At 55.4% G+C, this 21,564-nt stretch overlaps 1 protein-coding gene across 3 annotated transcripts in view; it reads left to right on the top strand.

Moving 5' to 3' along the window:
- MYH9 (myosin heavy chain 9) overlaps positions 1–21,564 on the top strand; it is a 90,668-nt gene that overhangs the window by 27,000 nt on the left and 42,104 nt on the right. For all 3 annotated transcript variants that reach the window (XM_032416169.1, XM_032416170.1, XM_032416171.1), the window contains exons 2-3: positions 4,654–5,005; positions 9,406–9,562. In XM_032416169.1, the coding sequence (XP_032272060.1) occupies positions 4,673–5,005; positions 9,406–9,562 (490 nt within the window). In that variant the 5' untranslated portion in view covers positions 4,654–4,672. The remainder of the gene's footprint in view (positions 1–4,653; positions 5,006–9,405; positions 9,563–21,564) is intronic.

Below are 21,564 nucleotides of genomic sequence, written 5' to 3'. Positions count from 1 at the left end.
TTTCCTGACTTGTTAATTTTAGCCATTCTGACTGGTGTGAGGTGGTATCTCATTGAGGTTTTGATTTGGATTTCCCTGATGCCGAGCGATATTGAACACTTTTTCATGTGTCTGTTGGCGCCCCTCATTTTGAAAACTTTTATATTATATAAAGTTTTTAAAAATTTTTTATTTTAGGGGCGCCTGGGTGGCGCAGTCGGTTCAGTGACTGCCTTCGGCTCAGGTCATGATCCTGGAGTCTAGGATCGAGTCCCACATCAGGCTCCCTGCTCAGCGGGGAGCCTGCTTCTCCCTCTGACCCTCCCCCCTCTCGTGCTCTCTCTCTCTCTCTCTCATTCTCTCTGTCTCTCAAATAAATAAAATCTTTAAAAAAATTTTTTTTAAGTTTTATTTAAATTCAGTGAATTAACATGTAGTGCATGATTAGTTTCAGAGGTAGAGTCTAGGGATTCATCAGTTGCATATAACACCCAGCGCTCATCACATCACGTGCCCTCCTGAATGCCCCTCCCCCAGCCACCGCATCCCCCTCACGCCCCTCCCCTCAGTTTATTCCCTGGAGTGAAGAATCTCTTATGGTTTGTCTCCCTCTCTGATTTTGTCTTCTTTTGTGCAAAGTGTCAGGCCATTTAGCATGGTCCCAGGCCAGGGAGGGGAGAAGTGGCCGCTGCCTCGCTAGCGTCCCTTCCCTGATGCCCCCTTTCATTTCTGACGGCGCTGGACCGTGACGGCTTACTCCATCTGCACCGCTGGCAAGCCCTATGGGCGCACGCACATGAGTCCGCGGCCACCAGGGCCCAGGGGCCTCCCCCCCACCCAGGCGGACCCCGGAGCTCAGCCGCGGTCACTGAATGTGGGTGTTCCCGTCTGTGCTGGTGGGAGGGCTTTAATACACCCCATTGTTCATGGTGACCTCCGTGCCCCGCCCCGCCTCATCCAACCCACGTATTGATCTTGGCGCCGCTGCTAACCCACGTCATTCCAGCAGAGCTGCTGACACCAGAGAGCTCTGTCCTTGGCCTGGCCGGACAGGGCTCAGCCGGGTTTAATGAAAAGTTCTGCTCAGAGAGGGGCAGGGAGGTGAGCAGGGATGCACGCCCTAGGCCTACCATGCATAGGAGCCTTGGCAGCCCCCGGAGGCAGAGGGGTGTAGCCCTCTGTGTTGGCCCAGCCCTGAGGGGTCGCAGTCTGACCCCCCCCCTTCCAGGAAGCGCAGACCCCAGGTCTCATCGGGGTAGACTGGCCTGGAAGGAGGGCAGAGCGAGGCGCCAGGTGGACTTGTCCCCTGCCAACAGCTGCTGTGTTCATGGCCCCCCAGCGCCCAGCCGCCGGTGCATTTCCCGGGGCGGCCGGGTGCCCAGTGCCTGCAGCGCAGAGGGAGCTGCTGTGCCGCCGAGCTGCCCAGCCACCAGATGGCTGCTTTGGGTGGGTCCCCCTACGGCTGCTGTTGTTGGGACGAAGTGAGTCTGATGAGGCCGGAAGTCCTTGCAGCCTTGCCACTGGGCAGCTCTCGTGGACAGTAGCAGGCCACAGAGTGAGAAAGATCCACTGCGCTCTGCTTTTTGAACCGGCCACGCGGTCCACGCTGGGAAGGCTCACTCAGCCTCCCCGCCTGCCCGACAGCACTCAGTAAATGTGTGTTGAACGCTGTGGAATGTATTCCCTACACTCCCCGTGTCCCACTCAATGTGTCGGCCGAGTCTGACCCGGCTCCAGTGCCAGTCTGACTTCTTCCGTGGGACCCCAGCACAGGTGTGCCAGGGAGAGCCCAGACTGGGGGGCCCAGCGATCTGGGTTAGAGCCCTGCACTGTGACTGGACTGGGCGACTCTGTGCAAGTAACTTGCCCTCTCTGAGCCTGTTTCCTCATTTATAAGTTGGGGATAATAAAAGATCTTTTGCAGGGTGATTGATGGTCCAGTGGGGTTGTTGCTGGTAGGTTACCTAATGACTATCCCCTTTCCCTCCTCTTGGAGGGATCTCGTAAAGGGCAGGTGATATCCTTGGGTGTCTTCATTGGGCTGGAGTAGTAGAACTCATAACCAGCAGGGGACTTAGGGATTTGGGGGGACAGGGTTCAAGTGAATCCCTTTTTGCATGTTGATGGGAGATTGTCTTGTCCATTTTGGGTTTGAAGTTTGCAAAAAGGTTCAGAACCAGCAGCCTGTGAAGCCCTGTGCTCTGTTATCCTTCCAAGTCCTCAAGCAGGGCAGTGGCACGATGATGGGGAGACTGGTTTCGGGAGCCTGGGTCCTAGGACTGAGGAGGCTGCCTGGCTAGTTAGTGGTCAGATGGGTAGCAGAGAGGGAGAGGGCAGCTAGTATGTACTCTGGCAGAGGGAAGCCTTCCATTTGCTTGAATGGCCTGGTGGGCGTGGGAGCCGGGATAGCCGGAAGTAAGCTGGCGTGGCTTGGGGTCTGCAGACTGCTGGGACCCCAGCCCCACAACAGAAGATGAGGCCAGGCCGTCCCTTCCTGCCTTGTGGACTGCTGCTTTCTCTCAGGGGGTGGTCCTTGCAGGTGAATGATGCCCCTGGTCCCCCAAGAGGGGCTGCTAGGGTTTGCTTGGCTGGGAATGTAAACAAAGCCGCCAGCTGAGGTTGCTGGGGAGGCTGCCAGGCTCTGTTCCATGGACTTGCCTTCCCTCCTGTGGGGGTGGGGGGAGGCGAGCGAGCAGATTTCCTGGAAAACAGCCCCTCTCCTGGAACATGTCCAGGGGAGCCCCTTAGTCTTGATCTGGAAAGCATTTAATGAGCCCAGATAAGAAGGCCTGGGCAGCCCAGACTTTTCCTTTTGTTCTGTCCCTCCCAAACCTCCAGCCTCCTTGGTACCCAAGTCCCTGTTGGAATCTGGAAGCGTGAAAGCCTGTGTGACTCTGGATTTGGATCTGGGGTCCTCCTGGCCTCCCGGGCCTGGGGAGGGGGTCTTGACCTCACAAGGGAAAGGCCTTCCTGAGTTGTGAGCCGGGCAGTGAGCCGCTGGGCTGCTCCTCTGGGCTGTGGGCTGGCTCTGTCTCAGACCATGGTTTCAAAGTCCTGCGCCCTGTTTACCTAAACCAGCTGTCCTCCCAGCGGGTCCCGGCCTGAGCCTTTGAGCAGGAATAAGCACTGTGGTTATTCTATGGAAGGGCCACGGGACCAGGAGTCCCGAGTCCCCCCTGGGCAACCACACACAGTTACAACGAGGATTTTTTTTTTTAAATTTTTATTTATTTGAGAGAAAGAGAGCGAGAGCGAGCGAGAGAGAGCATGATCAGGGCCCGAGGCAGAGGGAGAGGGAGAAGCAGGCTCCCTGAGGAGTAGGAAGCCCAACGTGGGGTTCGATCCCAGGACCCTAAGATCATGACCTGAGTCAAAGGCAGACATTTAACCAACTGAGCGACCCAGGCATCCTGAGGATCTTTTTTTTAAGATTCCATTTATTTATTTGAGAGAGAGAGAGACAGCAAGAGAGAGCATGAGCGGGGAAGAGAGGGAGAAGCAGGCTCCCCACTGAGCAGGGAGCCCCACTCGGGGCCTGATCCCAGGACCCTGGGATGGTGACTTGAGCTGAAGGCAGACACTTAGCTGACTGAGCCACCCAGGCGTCCCAACGAAGATCTTTTGAGATAGCAAAGTGTGTGTGAAAGCATTTCATAAACCATTAAACCACACAGGTGTAAGGGATTATTATTTCATCCTCTTTATTTTGCAAATGAGTTTTGAAAAAAGCAGACACACATGTGCTTAAGTTCTCCTGGACATGGATTTGAGGGCTGCCTTTTGCATTAGTGGCCCAGAAGGGAAGCACTCTTAGAGTTCATGATGTTTCAAATCTTTCGCCTTTTACAGTTCATGATGTTTCCTGGAGCCTGACTTCTTTTCTTCTCGCCTTATTTCTTTGGGCTGTATTATCAAGATGGAATTAGCATCTCTTGGGAACATATTGGTGTGTTGGTTTTTTTGGTTTTTTTTTTCCCCTCTTGGTTGACTCCTTGAAATAAAGTCTTTTAAACTGGCAACTTCCACTATGCGTGGTTTTAGTTCGTTGACTTTTTTGGGGGGCTAATTAGAAACTTGCTTTTGTTGGAAGTCCTCTTAAAGTGTGTGTTCTCTTTCCTGCCTCAGCGCGTGTAGCGTGGTGACTATAGTTACATCTGTCTTTGAGACTCAAATTAGGCTCATCATTCGGCACCACGGTAGTTTTTTTTAAGATTTTATTTATTTATTTGACAGAGAGACACAGCGAGAGAGGGAACACAAGCAGGGGGAGTGGGAGAGGGAGAAGCAGGCTTCCCGCTGAGCAGGGAGCCCGATGTGGGGCTCGATCTGAGGACCCTGGGATCATGACCTGAGCCGAAGGCAGACGCTTAATGACTGAGCCACCCAGGCGCCCCGGCACCACGGTAGTTTATAGATTAGTTTGATTGTGGATGGATCCTAGGATCTACCTTCCCGTGAATTTCTGACACAATCTCTGATGACAGCTTGTTGTTTCAGTCATGTACATCTTTTCCCCCAAAATGGAGAGCGGGAAGATTCTGGCAGCCATGCAGCCGGGTTTTAGAAGTTTTGCTCTACTCCACTGCTGCACTGTTTGCTGAGGTCAGAGGGGTTCAGTGGGCCTTTGCCTCTGAGGTCGTTGTGTCTCACTTCTCGCCCTGGTTTCTCCCGTAGGTCCTGGCTGTGAATCGCCATGGCGCAGCAAGCTGCCGATAAGTATCTCTATGTGGATAAAAACTTCATCAATAACCCCCTGGCCCAGGCTGACTGGGCTGCCAAGAAGCTGGTATGGGTGCCTTCCGACAAGAGTGGCTTCGAGCCCGCCAGCCTCAAGGAGGAGGTGGGCGAGGAGGCTATCGTGGAGCTGGTGGAGAACGGGAAGAAGGTGAAGGTGAACAAGGATGACATCCAGAAGATGAACCCGCCCAAGTTCTCCAAGGTGGAGGACATGGCAGAGCTCACTTGCCTCAATGAAGCCTCCGTGTTGCACAACCTCAAGGAGCGCTACTACTCAGGGCTCATCTACGTAAGTGGGGCCTGGGGCTGGAGGCGGGAACCCCGGTTCTGTCCTGTCCCCCTCGCCTGCCTGGGCGCTCGTGCTCTGGGAGAGTAGGGGGCTTGAAGAAAGCTGGGGTGACATCCTCGAACTTCGGCAAGCTAGCGTCCTCACGGAATATTCTATTTTTTCTCTGCATAGCCAAAAGCACACCAGGAAACCTGTTTTAGATCGCATGGAGGGAGAATATTATGGTGTGCGTGGGCTGTGCCCACCCACGGGCCTTGGTCCTCGGTCTTGGTGGAGATAGGAAGGGTAGTTCTTTCTGAAGCAAGGGATGCCATGTCCTGGTTTCCCACCTCGTTCCTCCTGCACCACCTGTCCTCTTCCCCCTCCCCTTTTGCCCAGTCTCTTTTTTAGAATCTCTGCCATCTTGTTCTTTTTAGAGGCCTAGTCAGCGTGCCTTTGCTTCCCCAGGGAGTGCGCTTTGAGCAGAGACGAGCATCGAGAGCGAGGCTTGAACCCTCAGTTCTGGCGCCAGGCTTAGCAGCCCAGAATGGCACGTGTAAGGCCCAGAGCATGCAGAGGAGAAGGAGCGGCCCTTTCTGGCAGCCATGCAGCCGGGTTTTAGAAGTTTTGCTCTACTCTTGCTGCACTGTTTGGGCCACCTTTGCAGAAAGACCGCTCATCCCCGTTTTAGAAAACGTCAGGAGAGGAGTGTTTTCCTATCTCCTGTGTAATAGGCTCCACAATCTTAATGGTCCTAGGGTCACAGAGTTCTTTCTGATTCTTACTTCTTCTGCTCAGTTCCAAGGTATTTCCTTCTAGTTTCATCTCAGGTAGGGAAGAAATATCTGGCTCTTATTATTCCTAAAATAGCTCCTTGTTTAAATATGCTGTTATATTCACCTTGGCCTTCTTGGTGTTGGAGCTGAATAAAACATTTCTCAAAATGTGTTTGAATTGGAGGAAGAAAACATCTCGAGAGTTTTATAACCCTCTTAATGGGAAGACCAAGCCTCGGACCCAGGGGTTGGCTCATGATCACACACGTAATAAAAGGACGTGCTGGGCTTATCCTGGTACAGGGATGGTGAGGGGCCCCCAAAGAGTCAGCCATTTTATTTTCTGTACAATCTCAGGCCGATGTCAGCACACGTTTCCACAGGGCCCTTCCCCACCATACTGGACTGGTACTTCTGAGTGCCCTGCAATGTGCCAAAGTCCTCTGTGGAGCCACGGCCCATCTTGGATTGTCCAGAGCTCCTGACTGGGCGGATTGCGTGCCAGCGCTGTGTTACCTTGCTCATTGCTAAATTGGTCCATGATAACGAGGTTCTTGTTTCCTGCCATTGATGACCTCTCTTTGGGGATGAGCCTGATTAGTCAGGACCTACCAGTAAGGACATACACAGAATGGTCTTTCTGGAAGAGTCGTTCTTTGTGGACCAGCTTAGTCCGGCCTGCTGATATGGCAGGTGGGGAGAGCTGAGGCCCAGAGAGGGCCAGAACCCAGCGCAGGGTCAGCCTGAGACTGGAGCTCGGGTTTCTTGACCCTCAGCCTGGCTCTCTCTTTCTTGGTGAGAACACTGTATGGACAAAATTAAAAGCCTCTGTCCCTAGGGATCTTGACCACTGAAATTCAGAATTTGGCGACTTGCAGGAAAACGGGGGGCCTGGAAGGAAGCATTGCTTGTCTGTTGGGGCAGCTGGAAGCCGAGTCCCATTGTCTGGGAGTGGGACACCCCCTCGGCAGCCTCCATAGCTTATTGTACCCACCCTGCTGTGCCCCGGAGCCGACAGGGGCTCTGCTCAGGGAGGCAGAGTGGTGAAGGGCATGGGAGGTGGAGCCTCCAGGACCTGGTTCAGATCCTTTCCCGGCCACACGACGAGGCCACGAGGAGCCTCACTTCCTCCCTGGTGAGACGTGTGCAAGCGCCAGCCCACATCTGCTTCACAGCAGGGCTGGGCTCCGTAGCTGTTGCTGTTCTTAGTGAAGGTAGCTGGTCCTCTGCGTGGCCTTCACTGGTGTCTCTGTTCAGCTTGTGTCCTGCTAGGGATTTGCTGAGTGTGACACACGCTGGGGGGCCTGCAGTGGCCTGTATCAGCTGGCTGCAGTCTGCTCTCCCACAAGGGGAGATGTTAGTGAAGTGCGTTCAATGTTAGTGGCTTCATCTTTCCTCTGAAAGCGTGGGTTTTACTCTGGAGGCAGGCAGAACTCTTTGGTTGGAGGCATTCATTCCTGTTTCTGTCACCTCCCGTGTGCAGTTCCTCCTGCCTCAGACTAGCCTCCTTCCTAAGTATCTTTCCCAGAAGGGAAGTCGATTGTCTCTGCAATTGCCCTAATGGGGACCCCAGCAGGTGCAGAGCTGTGGAGGGGGGGAGCGGGGAGCAAAGCCGCTGGGCAGGGGTTGCTGCCTCATTCACGGTCCACCTCTCTCTGCACACGACGTTCCAAATTGCGACCCGGGAGCCTTTGTGCAGTGTGTTTGCCTGGTGTTGTGGGCGGTGTGGCTAATCCTGAGCCACAGCTGCTCTGTCTGTTCCCCGGGGGGTGAGGCCTTGGGATAGGGGGCGGCTGGGCACAAAGAGCCTCTGTGGCCCGTGAATGGAGCAGCTCCCTGGCGTGGCCATGGGGGGAGCAGAGCCACTTGCTCTGTGTCTGCACGTCCACGAGCATCCAGAGGGAGGCTCGAGGGCAGGTGTGCATCCTCCCACCTGAGCTGCAGGGCTCACGCCCGCTGGTTTGATGGGATTAGCTCAGAGAACTCTGAAGCTCTATAGAGAGAACCATCCACAGGACCGTCTGCTCACCCAACTGTCAGAAAGCCTTGCCCTAGGAGCCCCCAGTCCCCTTCTGCTCTCATGACCAGCTGTTTGCAAACATCTGGCCCTGAGGCACGCCCTAAAAGTGTGGCCATGTGTCCTTGGCTTTCATCGGGCTGATTTCCTAGAGTGTGGGTTTTCTCAAACCCCAGGAACAGAGCTCAATTGTTCCTGAGCTCCTGGGATGACCTCACTGCTCCCTGGCCTTCTACTTCACCCCAGCAGTCCCACGGAGGGAAAACCAGAAGTCTCCCGCTTTTCTCTCATCTCCCTGTGATACCCGCACCGCAGGTGGCCCACACCGCGTCCCGACCTCTTTGCTTCGGAGCTTTCCCGGTCCCTTGTGAAAGAGGAGTTGGAGGGAAAACAAATGGCTGATTATCCCGGTTAGAAAGAAACTTGAGGGCCCCGAGTCCCCGCCTCCCAGCAGAAGAGGCGGCCAAACACACTCGGTCATTTCCAAAACTTGGCGGCTCTTCCCAGCCAGGCCCCTGGAAGTTACTGGGCCCCTCCCAAGTTCTGCTTTTAGTCTTTAAGTTCAGCTTGGGAAGTCCAAGTGCCATAGCCCTTGGCCATGGCTGGGAAGGGCCTTTGACCTCCCGACTGGTCCCCGCCTGGAACCCGCCTTTAGGTTCAGCCACTAGATCCGTCTTCAGCTGGGGCGGGGCCTGGAAGGGGCGGGGCCGGAGAGGGGCGGGGCCGGAGAGGGGCGGGGCCGGAGAGGGGCGGGGCCGGTATGGTGCGCAGCGCCCCTTAGGTGCCGGCTGCTGTTGGAATGAGGGGCGCCACCATGGGCAGTGAGGTAACGTGATGATGAAAACAAAAAGACAAGAGTTCAGAGAACTGGCCCCTGACCAGGAAGATGCCTCATGACCTTCAGCTGTCATGACACCAGCTGGCTGCAGGTGTGTGTGAATCATGGCTGCTTTGGGGCCTGTGGCATATTGTCCTCGGAAGAGGGTGTTAGGGTTGCTCTAGAGGCTTAAACACAGCTGTACCCCCCCAACTGAACACCTGTCACAGGGTTTAAGTTTTTGAGGGATTGTCATGTGAATGTCTCTAGAAGATTCGAGGGAGAGAGCTGTCAGTGATATGCTAGCCCAGAAAAGATCTGGTTGGGTGGGGAGTGCCACGAGTTTTTCCCAGTCCTGGAAAAGTTGAGGCTTGAATATCTCTATGAGAGTCCTTCAGGGTAGAATACTTTGTGTTTCTGCACAGTTTGCTTGCTGCAGCGAAATCCTTTTCTCTTTGTGCATCTCACGATGACAGACACATTTCTAATTGTCCTTGGATCTGAGTTTTGTAACTGGACTTCTGCTGTCTGCGAGGCCTGCTGTGGGTCTTGCCCGAGGCGCCTGCTTGTTGGCACGCAAAGCTGGCAGCGGTCACGCAGTTGAGGGAGGACCCTCACCAAAGGAGCAGAGCTGGGGGTGGTGCCCCTCCACCTGTAGCAGACGGGGAAGCAGGGAGTGGGGGGCTGCGCGGGGGGGCTTTCACGTCAGCCCGACTCCGGGTCCTTGGCGCAGACACTTTGCCACGAAGTTTGCACACCACTGAGACTCAAGACTTCCTAACCTGTTTCTGTTTGCTGCTCTTTTTTTTAGACCTATTCAGGCCTGTTCTGTGTGGTCATCAATCCTTATAAGAACCTGCCCATCTACTCCGAAGAGATTGTGGAAATGTACAAGGGCAAGAAGAGGCATGAGATGCCCCCCCACATCTATGCCATCACAGACACCGCCTACAGGAGTATGATGCAAGGTGAGTGCTCGGCCTTCCCCTGCAGCCTCGTGGACACCTTTGCAGGTGCTCATTCACGTTCAGTGTCATGGTCATCTAGGGGCTGGGTCAGCGTTCACGGCCCTTGTGGTGGTGCAGTGCATCGCGGAGGTCTCTGAGTCAGTGTGTGAGAGCCAAGGCTAATGGCTATCAAAGGACATATTTATATGTTGAGAGAATGTTCTAGAAGCTTTAAAAAATACACTTCCTAATTATGGCCATTTCTCATTCTTGTAAAGACTCTCTGTGCCAGTCCCCTCACTGCCAGGCCCCTTCTTCTGCCAGATACTCCCTTTCCTCCTTGTTTTTCACGTCTTTTCTCTTGCTCCTTCCCCGTAGTCTGGAAACGTGCTTGGGTTTTTCCCATCTTTAAGAAACAGACACTAAATCTCTCCTGGATTCCGCACCCCTGTGGTTTGTCTCTGCTCTCTCTCATCACAGTGGAGCTTTGCAGAGGAAGTGTCTGCTCCACAGGCCTCCCCACCTTCTCCAGACTGTCCGACCAAGGTTACCCTCCCTTCTGCGTTGCTAAATCCGTGGTACTCATGTGTTCTTATCTTACCTAACCTCTCCCCAGCGTTGGACAATCTTCACCACTCCTTTTGAAAGCCCTTCCTTCCTGTGTGACCGTCTCTCTGGTTCTCCTGATCTCTGCCCGCCCCTCTGCGTGGTTCTCTCCTGCCTCTCCCCTGCCCCCGCACATCTGCCCCTCAAGGTCTCGCTGCTCTCTCTGGTGTTCCTCTGGATGACAGACCCATCCACTCGAGTGGCCTTGCTGGCACCTTCCAGCTGAGGACTGGGACTGTCGCCTGATCAGTGCCGGCCCCTTGTCCCTGGCTGCCATTCCTCCAGCCACCCAAGCCCAGAGTCTGGCTTACTCCTCCGCTCTCTGCTCTCTTTTCTCAAGTCCGTCAGCACCGTCTATAGGTTTTATCTCTTTTCATATTTCTGCTCCCCTTACCCCTCTCTTATCCTGTGGCCCTGACCTCAGTTACGGCCTCCAGGGGTGTTCGCCTGCATTGTCGCTGTGACCTCTTAACCTTCACTCTTAATAGAGCCCTCCCTCTACTTTGAGCAGAGGGTCATCTTTCTAGAATGTAAATCTGATCAAACCCCCTGATTTGAAATCTTGGAAAGAAATCTCGAAAAGGCTCCTCATGTCTCCAGAGGTAACCCCTGAACCCGCTAGCAGCACACAGTGCCCTTTGTAATTGGCTTCCCGCCTACCCCTGACTTTGCCGCCACGTGGACCTGCTTACCTTTCTCTCCCAGGCCTTCCTGCGTCCAGCCGTCCTGCCCACGCTGGCTGCTTGCAGGGCCTGGCAAGTCCCGAATCTCCTGCTAAAGACAAGAACTGAAGCATGCCTGCCCTCCAGGGAGGATGTCTGGGCTAGATTTGGTGATACCTTATTTGACTTAGGTGTTTACACATTTGTTTTTCTCTTCCTAGATGTGGACGGGGCCCATGTTGCCTTTATATTCTCAAGCTCAGCCAGGTGCTTGGCATGTGGTAGCATTTCATGTAATTCCCAGTCAAACCCAACTTCTAGGTGGGGGGCTTGTGCTCACAACATCGTATTGATAGTGGTTTCTCAAATCCTCATACACCTGCATGATTTCGTTCTTTGAACTTTGCAGTGAAGCTGGGCAGCTGTGGTCGAGAACCTTGTTGCATTAGCAAACTTTATCCCTGGTGTAGTGGTTTGAAGGGGCGATGAGCGGTCTGTCTCGTACTGTACACACAGCGTTGCGGGGAAGGCATTTCTTTTTTTTTTTTTTTTTTAAGATTTTATTTATTTGACAGAGACACAGCGAGAGAGGGAACACAAGCAGGGGGAGTGGGAGAGGGAGAAGCAGGCTCCCCGCTGAGCAGGGAGCCCGATGCGGGGCTCGATCCCAGGACCCTGAGATCATGACCTGAGCCGAAGGCAGATGCTTAACGACTGAGCCACCCAGGTGCCCAAGGGGGAAGGCATTTCATTGCCAAGCTTGATGAATTATGCAGGACATACAAGTTTGGCCTAGCCTTTGGCTTCTGTTTATGTCTGTGAAAATTTCTGGAGGAATCCAGCCCTTTAGTTTTAAAGTAGGATGTCTGTTTCAAAAGTGCTAACTAAAGCAGTCTGGTGGGAGAACATTCTGTGAGATTCCAGAAGAGCCTGAGTCTGTGTCTCTAGAGGTTATGAGTCAGTTTTCTCATAGCTGTCTTAATTGGCCTGGTACAAGTTCACCCCGGAGTCTTCCTGAGCTCTGTGCTGCTGAATTAGGGCACATTCCTACCCCAGGATCCTGGATTTGAACAGTTTCCGAGCACGCGGGCTTCCTTCACTTTCAGGCAAGCCATTATGGCAAGAACAATGTCGTGACGCAGAGCACAGCACCAGCAATCAGAGTCCTTGGAACTGGACTCCCAGCCTTTCTTCCGACAGGCTGCACGACTCCTTCTTAAAGAGATTTGTCCAATTTTTATCCAACAACAAAAACAATTTGAGGGGCAAAAGCCAGCGCAGTAGGGTTGGTGGACATTGGAAAAAAGAAGGGGATGAGCAGAGGGCTGGAGCTTTCCTTTGTGTTGACCAGGAAGTCTCGGCTGGAACAGAATGGCCTTGATAGGAAGCAGGGAGCTCCCCAAATTATGAGAGCAAGTGGGCGGGTGTTTCATCCTTTGCAGACTAGGGATGGAAGTCCATTGTGGGCCCAGGAAGCCAGAATGATCTGTGTGGGTGCAGGGTCCCCGTAGTTTCTAGCCCTCAGTCCGCGAGTCTTTTCCTCCCCTCTGTGTAATGCTGGACTCGCTGCAGCCCTGAGCCCCCATGGGGACCGACTGAGAACATTTCCAAGTCTCTTCTCGTTGTACACGGCTGACCTGCAAAACAGCAACAGCCTTCTTGTTCTTGGAGCAGAGAGGAAGTTAATTAACAGAAGTTGCTCCCATCATGAAAAGAAGGTTCACCAGTAAAGAAAGTTCCAGAGAGGAGCGGTGGTTCTCGCCCTAAGTTAGGTGTGGATGGTGGTGCGTCGGGGTTAGTGGGCCGTGAGGATGAGCTCCTTAGCGTGGGCTCTGCAGGAAAACAGGGTTGCTCTCTGCCACTCACCTCTGAAAAGCCACAGCCAGCCCGTTCCTTTTCTGCTTTTTCTCTAAACAGGAACTAGGAAAAGGTTTCCTCCCTGAACCGCCCGAGGCTTATGACATACTAGCCAAATAGGGTAGTTGGTGTCTTTGGGGACTTTTATGAGATAAGTTCTTTGCCTGTTCCTGGGACCTCCGTGGCTTTCATCTCCTAAATGCTCTGGTTTGCCTGTGAGTACTGATGTGTGCCTCTTGTCCTGCGGTTCGTAGTGATAGTGTTCGTTTTCATTTTCAAAAAAGCAGCCCAGGGGCGCCTGGGTGGCTCAGTCGTTAAGCGTCTGCCTTCGGCTCAGGTCACGATCCCAGGGTCCTGGGATCGAGCCCCGCTTCGGGCTCCCTGCTCATCGGGAAGCCTGCTTCTCCCTCTCCCACTCCCCCTGCTTGTGTTCCCTCTCTCATTGTGTCTCTCTCTGTCAAATAAATAAAATCTTAAAAAAAAAAAATCAAAAAAGTAGCCCAGTTTGGATGATAAATTATATGGTCACTCTACCTGTTTGTCAGACTAAGCCAGGGTTTCTCAAACGTGGCAGCTGTTGACTTGGGGCTGGAGAGTCCTCCCTTGGGGGTGGGGGGCTTGTCCTGTGCATCATAGGATGTTCAGCAGCAACGTGGCCTCAACCCGCCAGATGCCAGAAGCTCCCTCCCTCTCCATGGTGACAACCAGAAACGTCCCCAGACATTGCTACCAAATGTTCCCTGGAGGGCAGAACCACCCCCACTGGAGAACCACTGGACGAAGCCCTGCAGATTAGTTTTATTGAGTGTCGACTCCCGTGGATCAATAGTGCCTCGGGCCCTGGCTTGCCAAGGAGCCAAGACTCAATGCCAAGGAATGTTGGGATAGACGAGTGCTGTCTGCTGTGGGCACGGGATGGGGCATGGCAGCGTTCGGCACCCTGGAGTAGTCCGTGGAGCCAGGAGGTAGAAAGTGCCAGAACACCATGAGGTCCAGTACGTGGTTCTGGCACTGGAGGAACAGGCAGCCCGGGTGGAGGGACGAGACGTGTTTGTACCCAGACACCTGGGGCCGCAGCTATGTAACGAGACAAGCTGCTGCTCACACCTGCTACCAGCCGGGCCGCAGCAGGTGTCAGGCATCTTGGGAGTTGGGGAGGAGGCGTGGTCGGGAAGGTACTGCTGAGGTCGGATCCTGTGCAAAGGCCCGCGGGCATGTGTCAGTAAGTGGTTCTGGGGCAGCCTGGACGTGCCCGGCAGTTTCGTTTGTTTTCCTCCTCGAGCTTGGGTTTAATTAAAGTTGTGGCGACTTGGTTGGTTCACCCTCCACTCCCAACCCTGGCTTTTCCGTTTGGTTAGTTTGTTGTCCTGGCCATTAATGGGTCTCCCTGCCTCAGGGATTCTGTAAAGGCAGGCGCGGAGGAGGGGCTTGAACTCCCTGTGGCTGTCCCTCGTGGGGCGTGGGGGCAGGAGAAGCGAGTGGTCTGTAGAAGGTGTGACCGGGTTGGGGAATGGCGCGCCTGGCTTCCTGTGGGACCTGGCCTTCCGGGGTCCCCCTGCGGCGGGGGTAAGGGTGTGTGCGTGTTCTTAGAGGAGAACCGACCCGTTGAAGGATCGACTTGAGCACAGTCCTCTCCCCAGCAAAAGGAGGAGAAAACCTCTTCTCTGTTGATTAGGTAGAATGCCAGGTTTGGTTCACTTTGGGCAACTTCATGGTATTTTAATGAGCTCCCAGCATTTCTGGGGGTGGGGGGAGTGGCAGCAGGGTCTGCCTTCATTCCAGGCCTCAGCTAATCTGAGAACTATTTAACCCTTTGCTCCATGCCAGTCCCATCTCTGCTCGGCGGAAGCTGCACAGGAAGGGGCTGGTCACCAAGCAGTCGCTCGGTGTCCGGTGGACGTCCGAGCTCTGTCAGTGGTTGACCTTCGTGGGCCGGCGAGGGGTAGAATTCTAGCGCTACCTTCACATCTGAACATGAGCCTTCTCATTCACAGGTGAAGGGAGGGATAGGCCCAGAAATACACGTTACTGACTTGTCCAGTGCCCGCAGTCAGCCCTGGAAGCCAGGGTCTCCTGATGGCCGACCCGGTGCCTGTCCCCCGGGGGCACCGTTGCCCCTCGTTCTCTAGTTTCTGTTTGGAGGACGGCTGGCTGGCTGGAGGCCCTCACTCGCTGTCCACATTCTCCCTGCCAGTTGCCCCCGTGGAGCTGTCTGCCTTCCGAGGCCTTTCTGAGGGGAAAAAAAGGCGCCGTGTGGGTGCGGCACTGGGGAAATGCTTCCAGGGGACAGTGAAGCATGACTGCGAACACGCTCACCAGGACAGGCGGCTGAGGAAGCCACAGATGGGATGACTCCTGGAGCAGGAATGCGCCGGCCCAGAGGCTCGGGCCCGGCCCGGCAGCCCTGCCTGCCGCCGCACACACAGGCCCCGCTGCCGGCAGGGAGGTCGGGAGCCAGGCCCCCACTGCCCACGCCCCAGGGTCGCGCTCCGGGCCTGCACGGTCGCCGGTCACCTGGCCCCACCCGGAGGCGGTCCTGAGGGGCAGGGAAGGGCACCAGAGGAGGAGGAGGGAGAGAGCCCGGCCGGAGCAGGGAGCCCCAGCGAGCCTGGGGGCTGCTGGCCGAGCGTGAGGGGCTTTGACCAGTGGCACAGCGCCTCCACAGTAGGTCGCCAGCCCCAGTTCGCGGGGCCTCTGTGAGCCTTAGCCTTAGGAGCGACGTGCCTTGTGAGCAAGACCCGTGCGGAGAAGAGCGCGCTGGGTTCGCACTAGATTTGGGCTGGGGCCTGGCTCTGTCGGTTCCTGCCTGACTGGGGGCCGCTTTCACGGCCTTGTCGGCCTCCCGGCTTAATGAACCCTCCCTGGAGGGTCACTGCAGGCATGAAACAAGGCGCGTGTGTCGGGTGCCTGGCCTGTAATGGACGAGTGCCCTCTGGAAGGTAGCCGGAGGAGTCTGGAAATGCAGCTTCTTGACCGAACCCTCCCCTGCCCTCCGCGTACTGCGTTCTCTCCCTCCACACTCCCGCTCACCCAACGCAGGTGATAGCCAAATGCTTCCTCCAGGCCGCCTTCTTAGTCTCCTCCAAGAGCAGCCTGCAAGAGTTGGGGCTCGGGGGGCAGCGCGCACAGGAAGTGACTTGCCAGCTGCCTCCCTGCAGCGGCCGCATAGCACACGGGCGTGCGCGGGCAGACACCGTCTCCAGCTTGTCCCATCTTGTCCACACCCCGAGCGGGCCGCAGGAGGCCCGTGGGCTGATGTGGCTTCGGTGGGGCTTCAGGAGCACATCATGACTGAAGGGGTCCCCTGTCGATTTGTGGTGGGGACCCGGGGTGCCGCACTGTGACCCGCAGCCCTGGGCCCAGCGGACCCCGGACAGGGAGGGGGCTGCATTCTCCAACAAGCCAATCCCAGGAGGCTGCTTGGCCAGGCCCCCACCCCCGCAGAAGGAAAGCCCAGTCCTTGGAATGAGGCTGCTTAATTATAATGTGGGCATGCCTGTCAGTCTCATTTCTGTAGAATCTTTTTTCTAGAGGAGGAATCTGTGGCTCATGGATCCTTTTTCAAGGATTCAGCTTTATTTAGGCTTACTTTTCTGTTTGATTTTTAATTCAACCCAGTAGGCCCACTGTGCTTTGCGCTGGGCCACTGGAAGTGGGTGACAAGAATGAAGTGCCCTCCTGGACCCTGAAATTTTGAGGGTGGTTGAAAACTTGGCTCAATGTCTCTGTGCCTGCCCCACCCCTCACCCCCAAAACAACCAACCAAAAGTCACCTGCAAAGTCTGTAATGGCTGAGCCGCTTTGTGCGTTTAACCTCCCTGGGCATGTACCTCGCTGCTTGTGAATGCTGCTTACCAGCCGTTTTTCCTGTTCTCTCAAGTTCTGGCTCCAAGACTCCAGCAGAGCCTTGTGCCAGGAGGCCAGGACTTGAACGTTGGTGTGTTCGGAGAAAAGGGTTGCTTTCCTTCCCCTGCCTGATTTCTGGAATTAAGCTGTCAGATGAGAACAAAAGACTAATACTCTAAAACTAAAGAGAAGTAAGAGAGCTGAAGTCTGCAGGCGTGAAAGTCGGGATTCTCTAAGTGGCTTCTGTAAAATTTTTTTGGTCTTGACTAAGGCTTGTTGGCCCAGTGTCCACCTTTGCAATAAACTCTGAGGATCCTTGGTGTTCTTTTGGCCGACAGCCCAGGCTGACCAGGGCCCAGGGTGTCATTCCAGCCAGACTTTGTGACTTGATGAAGATCTGTCTCCACCCTGAGCTGGTCCACAAATACAGTAGGGCCAGGGTCTAAGCTGAAAGCCAAGGATGGAGGTCGTGTCCCAGGAGCGAAACCTGGCCTGAGAGTTACCAACACGCTTCTCATCGCGTTTTATCGCCCCTTCTCAAGACAGCTGGAGCCACTGGCTTCCTGAGGATGCATCTCTACGTGGCATTACTGTTCACCTCCTAGCACAGATGTTCCTGCATTCTCCAGCAAGCCTGGTGAAACTCATCATGGGGGGGCCATTTCGAAAAGCCAGGCCTGCTTATTCTCTGACTTGGAGCCAAATGTGTCCTGAGCTCTGCCTGGCGGTGTCCACCTTGTTCCCACGGTCCTGTTGTCCTTCCTTCCTGTGCTCCCTTCGTCCCTCCCCGACAGCCCAGCCTTCTGCAAAGCTCTGAACAGGGGCTTGTATGGGACTCAGCTGCGGCCCCCGCCCCCCGCATTGTTCCCTGAGTGGAATGCGGTTTAAGAGCAAGGCAGACTGACCTCCCAGTGTCCGGTCTCTCTGAGTGTCCCGGTGGCGTTTGCTGAGGGCTGTCAGCACTCACGTGTGACTTTTGAATTTCCCTCCACCCTGACAAACCTGTCAGCACTGTCTCAGCCGCAGCCCCACACAGAGAACATTTTCACTCCCAGCCCCGCCCGTGGACAAGGTGTCTGAACAGCCAGCAGTGGTTTCTGGCAGGTCTGCCTGTGCGCTGGGAGTTCACCTGTGTGAGCAGCTGGGTGCATTTTGGCCGAGAGAGGGCTGGTTTGGGGCCTCGCCTGCCCTCTACCATAATGAAAGTTAAGTGCAGTCCCCAGGGCTTCTTTCTAATTATCGAGGGTGCCTGATGGGGGAGGCGCCCGTTCTCGGCCTCCTGCAGCTAGAGACGTGGGCCCCCTCCACAGGGTTCAGACACGGCCTCACCTGGGGGGAGCGTGTGGGTGGAGACACTGGGCCAAGTCCAGCTGCTTTCTGGCTGGGGTTGCTGCTGATCCAGCATCTCCCTGGTCTGGGCCTACCTTTGTGCCATGGAGAGAACACGTGTGTGCTTGGGAGCCACCGGGGGGGGGGGGTGGCTTAGCAGCAGAGGCCCTGGGACCCAGGGGGGCCTGAGCCTGTGCTGACACGGAGCATCCATCTGCATTTCTCACCTCTTGACTCGCCTCCCAAGCGCCTGTAACCCAAGCTCGTGAAGGGGGCTGGCTTTGGGGAAAGTCCCAGATGAGTTGGTAAGGCCCCCAAAACACTTCCCACGAGAGTGGATGGCTCCTTCTCTGCAGCACCGAGGCAGGCCTGCTGGTGGCCCAGGGCCTTCCCAGCCCCCAAGTTCTGAGCTTGAACCCACAGGTCTTTCCGTGTTTCAAACTTGGTGAAAGGCTTTGCATTTTGGCCCATGAGACCCTGACACTCATGGGGATCTGCGGAGAACTAACTCTGGAGTCTAGGAATTGGCCCTGGTTGGCCCAGTGCTTCCTGTTCCAGGTGATGGGGAGCGGGGGTTCGCACAGTGAGCGACCCTAGGGTGGTGAAAAGTTGAGGTCTGTTTGTCATGGGTCACCCCGTCAGCCTCAACCCCATGCAGGCGTGTCACCCCACCTGAACCTGCTCTTTGCTTTGCTTTTTTCTTGGCCCATGTCCATTGCTCAAGAGGCCTGGGTGATTTGAACACAGGTCCCAAGGGCAGGGCACTCTTCCAGGTGTGACCCCAAGAGCAGCCCTGCAGGAACCCCGGGAGGCCTTATCTCAGTGAGCATTTTATGAGTCAGTCCCAGCAACGGCTGTTGGTGGACCAGGCCCGGTCTCTTCCTTCTGTGCTTCCTGTCGGGGCTGATGTCACCACTCTGCGAGGCTTGTGGCCTTTTATGGACAAGAATCGGCAGCTCCTCTCATGGAGGAAGTGAGCGATGAATAAAGCCCCTAGCATAAGTTTATACCTGAGGTGAGATACCTGGGGTCAGGTTTCCCCTCCTCCCACCTGAGCTGGGCCTTCCGAGCTGGCTGGAAACCCCTGTCTGTGTTGAATGTCTGTATCAGCTCTGAAAGCCCTCGGGAAGTTTGGGGTTTAATAAAATCAGGAGAGGGAATGGCCTCATCACTGAACATGTAACTTAAAACCTTTTTTGTTGTTCTGTGGAGGGTGCACAGTGGAGAGCTCCGGAGGTGCAAAGGGCCTGGGGTTATTAAGGACAATGCTTCCAGGTGCCTGTGCTGTCCTGCGTGCTTCAGGCACCGATGTCTTTCAGTCCTTAGAGAGGCCCTGCTGGTGAGGCCGTGGCCTCTGATTCTGAGAGGTCAAGGGGCCAGGCATCTCCAGGGGGGAGTGCAGGGCGGAAATCGGAATGCGGCCTCTGCCTTCTGTCGCTGCTCCGGGCGCCTGGACAGTGGTCGTCGAAGTGTGCTCTGACGAACCCTGTCTCCACCACCCAGACGGCTCTGGTGTTTATCTCCTATTCTTGAAAGGGGGAATTCGAGAAGATTTCATCCAAGGAAAGGCTGTTGCTTCTCTTAAAGAGTAGAAAAACCACGATGGGGAGATTCATAGTCCTGTCTCTCCCCAAGTCCCACCCAAGTTAGGGACCGGGCAGGAGGGGTTCAGGAGCCTCAGTCAGGCTAAGGCCTTCATCCCAGCAAGGAACCCGTTTCCCAGAACTGGGTTGTCTCTGGAGGGTGCACTCCCGTGGTTCCATGGGGTTCCTGTCTGGCTGGCTGTCTCCTGGTGTGGTGGAAGAAAGGGCATTTTCAAATAAGCCTTCAGTCCTTATAGGCCCAAATAAGGACTTCAGTCAGAACAGAGCGGGCTGAACTCTGTGTGCTTGAGGTGACCGTGTGGGGAAGGGCTGAGAGAGAGGGTGTTATGGAGGGTCCCCGCTGGAATGCACCAGGGGTGTGGCAGAGTAAACTGAGTCAGGCAGAGAGCTTACTGGTTGCTGAGAATTCTAACCATCCCAGTACCCAGAACAGATGCTTCTGAGCTCAGGAACAAGTCCAGAAGTGCTGTGAGAAGAGACACATGCAAACCAGGGACAGTGTGCCTGCCTTATCCATTGCCTCGGGTTATTGTGAAACCACCAGATAACAGGCCTAAACCCACTGTAAGAATTGAGGAGACCTTTCCAGACTTATGGGGCCACGGTGTCCTTCACTGCAGGCAGGTGGATTTGGGGTGCCAAGTGGTGGGGACAAGAGCTGAGGAAACGTGAGGGGCCTCCATCGGTTTTCCTCTGCAGAAGCATTTGCCCAAAAGAACATCCTGGCAAAGTGAAGTAAGGCTTCTTTAAAGTGTAAAATGAAAGTATGGGTGTGTTTCCTTTTAGGCTGTGCTGACCCTGGTGCTTCAGGTATTGGAGGTGAAAGGTCAGGAGAGGAAGGCCTGGAGATGGTGGGGGGGATGGAGATTGCATAGAGTTTGGGGCTAGAATTGCAAATTGAAGCGCGTGCAGGCCTCTCTGTGTGTGTGTGTCCACGCACGTAGCTGTATGTGCACCTGTGTGTGCACCCCCACATACGTGTCTGTGGGCATGCGTGTGCATACTCTGTGTACACGGGCTCACGCACATCTGTGCCAACGCGTGTACGTGTGTCCCCGCATGCCCACGTGTCCCCACGCAGCTTGTCCATGTCTGTGTGCATGTGTGTCTGCACACGTGCGTGCGTGCGTGTGTGTGTGTGTGGGCGGGCTCTGCTTCCTGTTGTTCAGCAGCCCAGCATCTGACTCCTCCTCACACAATTAGAGGAATTCCAGCCATCCCAGGGACGGGGCCTGGACAGCCCTGGGAAAACGGTTCCTTCTGAAAGGGATGGGAATGTTTCCTTTTATGGTAGCCTCGCCGGCACGCGCAGGTACATTCTTGCCCGATTGTGGAGCGGTGACTAAACATGCCCGCAGCTGGGGCCGGCCCTGGGGAGGTGCAGCGGGGGAGGCCAGGGCCGGGGATCACAGCCCTGCTCGTTCCAGACCTTGCTGGTCACCATACTGACCTCAGGGGGCAGGTGATGGAAACGGCCCTGTCTCCCCCAGCCCTTCGCCCCCGCCGCCTCCCTGTCCTTTCTGTCTTAGGAGACTGGAAGTTCCTCCAGCTCTTGCTGCAGGGTCTTGGACATTGCTTTGTGGGAACGTTGAAGCAGGGGGAGTGGGGAGCAAGGTTGCTGACGGGGGCCTGCTCTGAGCAGGTCCACAGCCGTGTGCAGGGGGTGGGGTGTGTGCGTGAAGGTGCCTGGCTGAGTTCCCTTGCCCCCCCCCACACTGTTGAGTTCTTAGGGGGCTGGAGGGAGGGCTGCCGAGGAGGGTGGGGGGCAGCGATGTGAGGCTTATTTTTGCGTCGGAGTGACCCACAGTTGGGGGAAGAGATGGTAGCAAATGGCCAGCCCTGCATGCTCGCTGAGATGGGCACGTTAGCGGCTCTCCTGGCGAAGGGGCAGGTGAGCGGTGTGTGTTGGGTGTTGAACAGCTAAATCCGTCTCCTGAGGCCATGCGCACAGGAAGCCGTGAGTCAGCCTCCTGTTGTCCCTTCTGCAGGGCCCTGGCCGGCCAGCGGCAGGTCACCAGCGTTGGTTTCTGCGCAGTACCACTACTGCTAATAGTGACTAGTCCTCCGCTAGGACTCCTCTGTCGCCCCTCGGCTAGGACTCCTCTGTCCCTCCTCGGCT

This window comes from Phoca vitulina, unplaced genomic scaffold (assembly GCF_004348235.1).
Source record: "Phoca vitulina isolate PV1807 unplaced genomic scaffold, GSC_HSeal_1.0 scaffold19, whole genome shotgun sequence".
Classification (NCBI taxonomy): Eukaryota; Metazoa; Chordata; class Mammalia; order Carnivora; family Phocidae; genus Phoca; species Phoca vitulina.
Note: the sequence above shows the minus strand (reverse complement) of the source record. Positions and strands in the feature narration are given on the sequence as shown.